Source organism: Coptis chinensis, chromosome 4, assembly GCF_015680905.1.
Source record: "Coptis chinensis isolate HL-2020 chromosome 4, ASM1568090v1, whole genome shotgun sequence".
Lineage (NCBI taxonomy): Eukaryota > Viridiplantae > Streptophyta > Magnoliopsida > Ranunculales > Ranunculaceae > Coptis > Coptis chinensis.
Window position 1 is genome coordinate 3,420,163 of NC_141459.1, and position 9,880 is coordinate 3,430,042.

A 9,880-nucleotide genomic window follows, 5' to 3' on the forward strand; every position below is an offset into this window, starting at 1 on the left:
GCACTCAACTACCTTAATGGCTTAATATATTGTATTGGTGAATCAGCGGCAGCCCACGAAAATGTCAAAGTGGCTTTTGTTGTGGTCCACTCCATTTTTCGTTTTACCGCCGGCCATAGCTAGAACCTATACGTTAATTTTTCCATATACTGTACTAGTTTTGATGTAAATTATTACGAATAACCATAAAAAAAAAAAGAGTTCGTCTATCTGAGGATATCTTTATAGAGACGAAATCGAGATCCGAAACCGTTGGATGTGTGATCCAACAGTCTGAAAATAAAAAACAAATACAACGTTGATTTGTTTTTAACTTTCGGATCGTTGGATGACCAACGGTCACACATCCAACGGCCTCGAAACTCTTATCCCTATGAAGATATTCTCGGGTAGCCGGTAGCCCAAGACTAAAAAAAAATGGGGCACGAGAATATTTGACACTCTGAAAAATGTAGTGGCTGTAGTACGTGTTAGTTTACAATCTTTGGGGGTGAAGGCCCGTCATAAACAAACTGGTGTTAAACGGTCGTATCATCCAATGACTCGCGCTACAAACGTTCCCAAACAAATTTATTGAGAATATGAGAATCAGAATACCTGAACAACCGTTTTAGTTCGTTCAAGTTCAAGTGGTTCAACTAGTAACAATTTGACATACTGGACCCCACACAACTAGATTTGTAAGCATCGTATAATAAACAACAACAAACTATTATTAAACATTAAAAAAAAAAACTAGTATATATTGACCACCTTCAAAGAAGAGTAGTGTGGTGTGAACATAATGGCAGCAGACGTACCGTGCTGTGAGACGAAGTTCTGGATGTATCTAATAGCATGTGTTGGGTTGGTATGTTTTGCTGGTCTTATGGCTGGTTTAACTTTGGGTTTGATGTCACTTGGTCTAGTTGATCTTGAAGTTCTCATCAAATCTGGTCGTCCCCAAGACCGTAAACATGCTGGTAACATTTTGTTTTTTTTTTTCAAAATTGACTAGTAGGCTGTATTTTAAGTCAAAGAGAAGTGAATTATATAATTTTTGTATTTGGGCAGCTAAGATATTTCCAGTGGTGAAGAATCAACACTTGTTATTATGTACTCTTTTGATTGGGAACTCTTTAGCCATGGAGGTGTGTTGTAATTCCACATACTTCTTTTTTGTTATATGTGTATTTGGTTATTCCATTTTATGGATTATTTGATTGTGATTTGTGTTTTAGTCTCTGCCTATTTTCTTGGACAAGTTATTGAAACCTTGGGCGGCCATTTTGGTGTCAGTGACATTAATCCTCTTGTTTGGAGAGGTAAGCTTTAATTCTTCTAGTGGAAGAGTGTTTTGTATTTGCTGTTGTACAATCCTTAAAAAGTCTTTGTTGGTTGTTTGTGTTTGGGAAGTATAGATAATGCCACAAGCCGTTTGCACTCGTTATGGAATGAAGGTGGGAGCAGTGATGGCACCTTTTGTTCGCATGCTTCTTTTTCTCTTCTTTCCAGTGGCTTATCCAATCAGTAAGGTGGATTACCTGCATGTACACAATTTCTTTGTTATTTTTTTGTTCTGTATGGTTTGATTAGTGTTAAAATTGTATTGCTGACTGATTAAAATGTTATAATCTGTAGATATTGGATTGGATGTTGGGTAAGGGGCATGCTGCCCTTTTAAGGAGAGCTGAGCTCAAGACATTTGTTGATTTTCATGGAAATGAGGTATGTTTTTCTGCATCCAGAAAGATATTTGTAATTGTTAGTAGAGCACTGCAATTTACACTATGGAGTCAGATCATTTGGACTTCCTAATAACATACTTAAAATATCGAAGGAGAAAATTTTAAGATAAATTTTACTATTTCTGCTTCAAAGAAATGAAAGTAAATCCAAATCAACTCACATAAAAATGGTTGAAATAGCATCCTCAGTACTGTGTGGTAGACTGTAAATCACATGCAGATTCCGTTTTTGTCTGCATGAAGGTATATAAGTTGAGTAGTTTATAGAGTATATAAGACAAAACCCAAGACCAATAGAGGAAGTTCGTGTAATAATCACTTCAACTAAAAGGTTTTATTTCATTACATTATTTCACAATAAGATATCACATCTCTAGCCTTCATACGTGCGCGTATTCACACTTTTCGTAACCGACCATCAGAAAATGGTTGCCTTCTACTGTTTTTTTTTTTTTTTTTTTTTTTTTGGTAATAAGTTTTATATATTGTATATAAGAGAAAGAAAGTTACAAAAGTGTTTGAACTACATGAACCTTACTCACCAGTTCCAGTACTGGTAGCAAAGTCCTCATATCAAGCTCATGTTACAAATCAGAAAATGGTTGCCTTCTACTGGTTGATTCTTGGTGTTAATAGCAACAAAAAAGTGGTTATATTTTCTTTGCTCCTCCCCTGTTTTTGCTGATTTCTCTGGTTCTTTGTCTCGAGTTTTGCCTTGTTCCCTACACTGTTTGAGTTTGGTGAAACTCCTCAATGGCCGATTTCGTTGGACGGGCTTTGAGAACGTGTAGTGTAACATATTTTATATATTCTCTGCTGGAGTTATTATGCAACTGCGGAAAATATGAGTTGGTTGATGCAGTCTTTAGGTTATATTTGATTGGTTTTTGTGCCGCACCGCCTTGACAACTAACACCATTGCTTTATTTTGTTTTGGTATTGGATTGTGGTAAAATATTTGCTACTAGTCTACTACCATCTTGCGTTCTAGTGAGCGAGCCTCGAACCTTCACCATGTTCTTGTGCTCCATGTGTGTGGATTTTCCTGTTGATACATTGTTTTATGCCGTTGTATGTGATACTATTGGCCAGGGTATGTTTTCTCGTAGTTTGTGATACTTGTGTGGTTGTGCCTGAGCCCTGAGGCAAGTGTACCAGTGGCTATTGTGTGCTTTGTTGTTGGAAATTCTTCAGTGCCAATGTTCGTGTTGAAGTTTTTGTCTGCTAATTAAAGCTTGGATGTTAGAAGATATTGTGTTATTCAAAGAAAAAGTTTTGCATAAGTTTTTTAAGGGGGGATGTTGTTGGTTGTTTTATTGTGTTTCTTTATTGTACTTTATGCTTGAGAATAAAGAAACCATGTTTTTCAACTTGGGGGGGGAGTATGATAAGGCGAATATATTAAGTAGTTTGTGTTTTGGAGTGTATGGGTTTAGTCCAATATAGTTCTAGTGTGGTATTCCATGTGTGTGTGTGTGTGGGTGGTGGTGGTGGTGGGTGGGTGGTAAGTTGGTCCCCAATCTGGTAGGAAGTCGTCTTGGATCCCGGATAATATGTAATGGACTGTCATTTACTTGTGTCGGTGGTGACAGTATTGACTGGGGGTATGCGGTTGGTCAATTTTTTTTTTTTTTTTTGATTGGCAAGCCTGTTTTAAATGAGATCAGTAACTCTTTGATGCTGGCGTGGTTCGATCCCCAGACCTCTGGTATCATCACCCAAAGGTTTTACCGACTTTGCTAGTCGGCACCTGCTATGCGGTTGGTCATTACATGTAGTAAGGTTGAATCTTTGTAGCTCTCTGTACATCAAAAGAAAATTCATGTATTAATCAACTTTTCAAGCTATAAACTTTTAATTTATTATTATTTATCAAGATTCTCAGCTTGGTAGAAGCATACTTTCAAAGTGTAACATGAATTTTGTGTATAACTTAGTGAACCAGTTGAGTTAAATTACTGTCTGCCATGATGGTTTTTGCTGTAAAACACTATGTCTCGTTCCAACCTATTGTAATAACCTGTCATTCTGTCTCATTCTGTACAAATTCTGATTCTCTCTATGCTTACAAATGAGTGAAGTAATCTATGATGGAGGAAGTACACGACACAACTACTGGTAGATTGTAGTTATACTCAAATTTCCATGTTACAATGGAATTCATTTTGGAGCACATCAGAGCATAATGTTGGTAGGCTAGGTTGGCTTTGTGATGTGCTTGTTGTTCTTGAGCTGACATTTTTTGTTTTCAGTATATTAAATTTGGGCATCCAACTCAAATCATTAGTTGGCGATAAGTGGAGAGGGCCCATAATTTGTTTATTTGAGTGCAAGGCTTAATATACCCGACGTGGGATTATAAATCTCAACATGCCCCCGCACATGTGGTGTAATCTTGAGCAAACACGTGGACAATTATTAAATGGGTGATGTGTAGTACATGTGTCCTTTGGGTCAAAGAAATAGTTTGCTTTGGTACCATTTTAAATTTGGGCATTCAACTTAAAACTAATTGGTCGGTAAGTGGAGATCCCCCAAGATTTATTTATTCGAGTGCAAGACTTAATATACTCGATGTGGGATCATAAATCTCAACATAGTACTCTCTCTCTCTCTATTTATTCTTTATGTTTAATGTAGGAGGATATAATTGTTGTTTGATGTTTTTAGGCCGGAAAAGGTGGAGATTTGTCTCATGATGAAACTACCATAATTGCTGGTGCTCTTGAATTGACTGAGAAGACAGCAAAGGATGCCATGACCCCCATATCCAAAGCATTTTCTCTTGATCTGGATGGCGCTCTTGATTTGTGGGTTATCTTCTCTTCTTTTCTTTTTAGTTTGGTCACCTCCTAATTAAGTGTTACTCTAATCTCTTTCCTTCATTCTTTGTCTCAGGCAGACTTTGTCCTCTATAATGGCCAAGGGTCATAGTAGAGTTCCAGTCTATGCCGGAAACCCAACTAACATAATTGGACTAATCCTGGTAAGTCGAAATTCAACCTTTAAATTTTGCTTAGGATGATCTAATCTGTTCTATGGAACTAACGTATATACTGCATGCACTAGACCAAGAATGATTCAAAAACGTGTCTAGACTCTAGAACAAGGGAAGAAAAAGTTGCGAGTCATCATCAGTTTCTGGTTCCCCTTACACCCTTGGAATGTTAAGGCCGGTTCATTTAGTTTGGGAATTTTAGCAAGAATAGAATATTTATAGGGGAAACTAGAAACTGGATTTTCTTTTTTTTTTTTTGGTTGGGGGGCGTAAATAGTTGTTTCTTTTCAGCTGTAGCCAATTAAATTATCTTGGGTTCTGAAGCATCAATGTGTGTCTGAATTGTGCTGAAGCCATTTTGACTCAAGATTTATACATCATATTTGATATTGATGAGCTATAATTGGTTGTAAAAAGAGTTAGTTTCTTCATCTATTCCAGTTTACTAGAACTTGCATTTCCCATGCCTTCAGTAGGATTGTTCTTCCCCCTGTATCCCTTATTATCTAACAAACAATTTGCTGTGTAGGTGAAAAATCTGTTGACAGTTGATCCAAATGACGCGGTTTCTCTAAAGAAAATGACCATTCGGAAAATTCCTAGGTCAGTACATTCTCTTTAGATGTTAACCTCAACCTATTTGATTTCTACCACTAAATCTACTAACTGAGAAAGAAAATAAAAGTGTATGTGCCTTGGGCCCAATTTCTGTCTTGCTTCTATGGCACCCAATACTTAAAACTAGGTGTTGTACCATGTCGGATACTTCAGTAAAAGGCATCATCCATGCAGCTGCAGGACTTTATCCTGCCATATCTGCGTACCATAGACTTGCTTCTATATTACTGTACTCTGATTTAGTTCAAACAAACTCTATTTGTTCTGAAATCTTATTGGAGCGACCACACGAATTCTATTGGTGGGCTGCAGGGTTTATAATTACACTTTATTTTTACAATCAGTGAGCTACGTCCTTTACAATCATTGAGATTAAAGAACCGATGCTCACCGGCGTTACCGAAAATTGAAAGATCCAAAAACAAGTGGAAATTGTTAATTCACTTCACACTTTGGATAAATTGAGGATTTCGTACTTCTTTTTTCCTAAAAAATTAATCATTGTTAGGACACTAGCAGCCCTTCTGTCGGTCATTTTCTAGTCTGGCTTTTATATTGTGCTATTTAGTCATGCAGATTGCAGAGTGATAAATTGATCTGTGACCACCAGTGGCGTTTATCGTACTGATTATCCTATATTTGGTTCAATACAGTTCTAGATGTGCACTTGAAAACTATCATCTTTGGTATCCAAAATTTAATTTTTTAGCGTGTAGCCATTATGCTAATTGACACTCTGTTGTTCAGATTAACATAATGGAGGATTTCATACTTTTGCATTTACTTCTGTTCAATATAGTTGTTAAAAGCTCAAACTGTCCATTTTGACGGGTCCTTATGAATTCCAGCATTTAGTTTGGAAGTTCATGTCATCATCGTATTGTATTTTCTTTGTGCTTTGACTTGAGCTATGCTGAAGTTGTCATGTTCAAAACTATATTCAATGTTTATTCTGCAGGGTTTCAGAAAATATGCCGCTTTATGATATTCTAAATGAGTTTCAGAAGGGTCACAGCCATATAGCTGTTGTTCTAAAGGATCTTTCTCACTCAAACGAGGTGCTGCATGTGGAGCCTAAGCTGAATCGCAGAAAGCACAGGGTCCCATCTGTTAAAACTGTATATGCGGAAGGTGAGATGAAGAATAACTCTCTATTCTCTTTTGCATGTGTGGTTGCTAGCTTGGTTGGTAAAGTCTTGACTTTGTTCGTATACATGGTTCACACCCTCCACCACTGTTTGCTCTTCCTCGCTAGTTTATAGTGACTTGTCCAGAGAAGTAGAAATACATAAATAATGCTAATTTTCACTTATCTCAGTTATTGGGACTCCCATCTAACCTTTGGAATGTGATATTATATGTTAAAGGATATATTATTTGAGGAAGGGAATGATAAATATTTGGTCTCATGTAAAATCTAGTACTTTCATCTTTAAATTGTTTATGGGGAATTGGCAATCTACTTCAAAGTGATCTAGTGGTACTTGTGATCTCAAGTGCCTGTGTGAAATTTTATTACTTGGCAGAGTGAAAGATGACCAAGTCCATGGTAACCTATTAATGTGACAAAGCCATCCATTGAAATTTTGGTGCAAATTATATTCCTGGGAGATTTAATCTGTTGGATTATTACACTTGTTTACATTTGAGATTCAATAGCATGATCTAAGATATGAACTTGAAGATTCCATTACCTATGTCGCTCTTGCTAGTGGCCCTAAAGTTAGAGTTGTAGTTATTTTCTCAGTATTGCTTCTGGTTAAGAAATTCTGTAGTAGCAAATAAGCTGTGGGCTTGTGGGGTACCATGTCAGGCCTGTTGAATTCCCGTGGGCATTTTAACTGAAGAAAACAATTTTCTTGATAAAATAGCAGAGGTTAGTGGGGCAATTCCTAATGCTGGTGTTGAGACTGCTGGGGTCAAACAAGAGTGTTGTGATTCTCAGACAGCATTTCCAAGCAGGAAGGGCTATCAACAGTCAGATAATTGTCCTCCGATTGCTCCTGGATCAAAGAAACGACATAGAGATTGTTCATATTGCATTCTGGATGTTGAAAATTCTCCAATCCCAGAATTCTCATCCAATGAACAGGTTGTGGGTGTAATAACCATGGAAGATGTTATTGAGGAACTTCTACAGGTTAACCAAGATATGACAAAATTTGTTTTGCTCCCTTCACTTTCGTAGTTTCATACACATAAGATGGTCCATTCTCATCTTAGATGTTTGCTTTTTTCAGGAGGAGATATTGGACGAGACAGATGAATACGTAAATATTCACAACAGGTAAGTTTAAAATATTGTTCGCCAATTTTCTTTTGTTTGACTAGCTTCTTGGATGGGGTCTGTACTTTGGTTACTTGACAGTATTGGTTCCTATGAAATTTCGGTTGTTAAACTATTGATTGAACTTTATGATTACTGGGGTCCAGGATAAAGATCAACATGCAAGCATCTCAAGGAAAGACGAATTACTTGAACTCGCAAGAGCCTTCTCCTACATTGTTATCAAAAGCATATATGCCAACACCACCATCAGCATTGTCGGCCAAGGGATTCAATCTCAGTCAGCAGTCACCTATATCCCCTCAGCTGGTGGTTCCAGGACCCACACCAGCACTTTCAGTTTCCACCGGTACTTCTGTATCAAGTTCACCTACTAGTAATTCCCAAGGTTCGGACTTAAACTGTTAACTAAGAAGCTTGATATTTGTAAATCAAAGGTCCAGTGAGATTAGTTGAATAGAGGGTAGAATTCGGTAACTATGACAGGCAAGGGCTGAGTTCACTACGAAATTGTAATGGTTTGGCCATCTCAAAACATAAGAAGGATGTTCCTTATCTCTATTAATGTTCATACAGAAATGAAATGGTTTCATTTGAACTGTGAAGCGTGGACTACTTGTGTTTCTGAAACTTTTGCAAATCTCTTTTGGGGTGAAAAAGTATTCTACAGCTGTACCCTTGCATCACATTCAAAATCAATTCATCAATAGTTTTCCTGATATCACAAGTTTGGTCTTAGAAAGCAGAGACTCTTATACAATTCTATCCTACCAATTCTGCAGATGAAGTTCTTACCTCTTTGCTCGAGTACACACAGCCTGATAAAATTGCTTAGGGGGCTTGGCTTCATATCTTGAGTTGTTTTTCCCAATTTCTGAACAAAAAAAAAATTAAATGAAAAGCTTTGTTGGTTTTAGCATGTACGAAGGAATAAAAATTTTAGGGTGTTCTAAACTAATAAAATCTGGGGAAAATAATGGAAAAACAATTTATTCATTCCAACATTTCATCAAAGAAAACATTGAAATCATTAGAGATTTTTTATTTATACAAGAAAGTGATAAAATTTTAGGGTTGGCAAATTGGCATATTTCACTCTCGAACTTGTCAAGTTTTACCACTTACCCCCTAAAGTTCAGTTTAGGCAATTTTAACCCTGTACTTGTAAAACGTATCCACCTTCATATTTCCGGTTCATTTCCGGCACCTGAAGAGTGATGTGGATTAATTTTTTTCTTACATGGAATTTCTAATTCTAATTTTGAGATGTATCAAATTCTTGCACACTCAACACACTCTGGTCAAGTCAAGTCAACAAAGACATGAGAAAATCACGTGACCTACCAACAAAACCACTCGCGCGCGCACAAAAAATTATTCCCTCTCGTATTTTCTATCCCCAAATCCCTAAATACCTAATTTGAAACCCTAATCCACAAATTTTCAAATTGAAACCATGGAAAATCTAAATTGAAACCCTAGTTCACTGTTGTTGCTCAAACTCATCATTTCTGCTCAAACTCATCATTTCTACTCAAATTCTAGATTTCTATGTCTAATTCTAGATGTCTATGTCAATTCTACCACATCTGTGAACTCTCGAGGCAACTCCCGATTCCGAACCGTTTGCTATTGTGGACTTGAACCCAAGTTATGGATTTCTCAGACGCCAACGAACCCCGAAAGAAGATTTGTTGGGTGTAGAAAGTTTCCACACCCAGAAAGGTGTTTATTCTTTGCCTGGGTTGATCCACCGACAGGGAATGATCATGAAGTGATTATTGCAGAACCGAGAGCTGAAATTGCGCAGAATTGAGAGCTGAAATTGCGCGAAGAAGAAGAACGAGAAAGAGAAATGGATTATAGTGTTTGTTTTGCTTACTTGTTGTTGTCCCGTTGAAGTGAATTGTATCGACTTTAAAGATTGAATGTATTGACCGGGTTGAGTTTGAATGTATTGACTGGTTGAAGTGATTTTTGAGATGTCTTTGGAAGTATGTTTTATGCAAACCTTACTCGTTGAGTTTTTAGATGATATGTGGATGTGAACCATTACAGAGTAGAGAGCATTAGAGTCGGTAGTGTTTGTTTGTTCTGAATGAAACAAGCTATAGATGATGAGAGCATTAGTGTCTGTTTATCAATTTGTTCTGAATGAAAAAGCAAACCAAATTTGTGTCTCCTGCTGTTCAAATGAGATAGACATCACATTCCACATTATAAACTTAGAATTGAGCAAATTGAATGGTA

At 37.0% G+C, this 9,880-nt stretch overlaps 1 protein-coding gene across 4 annotated transcripts; it reads left to right on the plus strand.

The window, feature by feature from the left end:
* Nucleotides 1–687: 687 nt before the first annotated feature.
* On the plus strand, nucleotides 688–8,228 carry LOC147501259 (DUF21 domain-containing protein At1g47330-like). Of its 4 annotated transcripts, none has more exons than XM_086606290.1 (12): nucleotides 688–962; nucleotides 1,054–1,130; nucleotides 1,221–1,304; nucleotides 1,401–1,514; nucleotides 1,621–1,707; nucleotides 4,398–4,537; nucleotides 4,626–4,713; nucleotides 5,255–5,328; nucleotides 6,302–6,474; nucleotides 7,215–7,483; nucleotides 7,584–7,630; nucleotides 7,777–8,228. In XM_086606290.1, exons 1-12 carry the CDS (start codon nucleotides 785–787, stop codon nucleotides 8,036–8,038), a joined length of 1,593 nt encoding a protein of 530 aa, XP_086462416.1. In that variant the 5' UTR covers nucleotides 688–784; the 3' UTR covers nucleotides 8,039–8,228. The 4 variants fall into 4 exon arrangements, with proteins under 4 accessions (XP_086462416.1, XP_086462419.1, XP_086462417.1 ...); XM_086606291.1 differs by having other exon boundaries at nucleotides 725–962; nucleotides 7,218–7,483; XM_086606292.1 differs by having other exon boundaries at nucleotides 771–962; nucleotides 4,630–4,713.
* Nucleotides 8,229–9,880: the final 1,652 nt, after the last annotated feature.

Excerpts from the sequence above, each read along its gene's own strand:
- LOC147501259 (XM_086606290.1), top strand. The coding sequence starts at position 785 with ATGGCAGCAGACGTACCGTGCTGTGAGACGAAGTTCTGGATGTATCTA. Across the intron at positions 1,131-1,220 it reads GGAACTCTTTAGCCATGGAG|TCTCTGCCTATTTTCTTGGA; the intron begins GTGTGTTGTAAT and ends TTTGTGTTTTAG. Across the intron at positions 6,475-7,214 it reads TAAAACTGTATATGCGGAAG|CAGAGGTTAGTGGGGCAATT; the intron begins GTGAGATGAAGA and ends TTGATAAAATAG.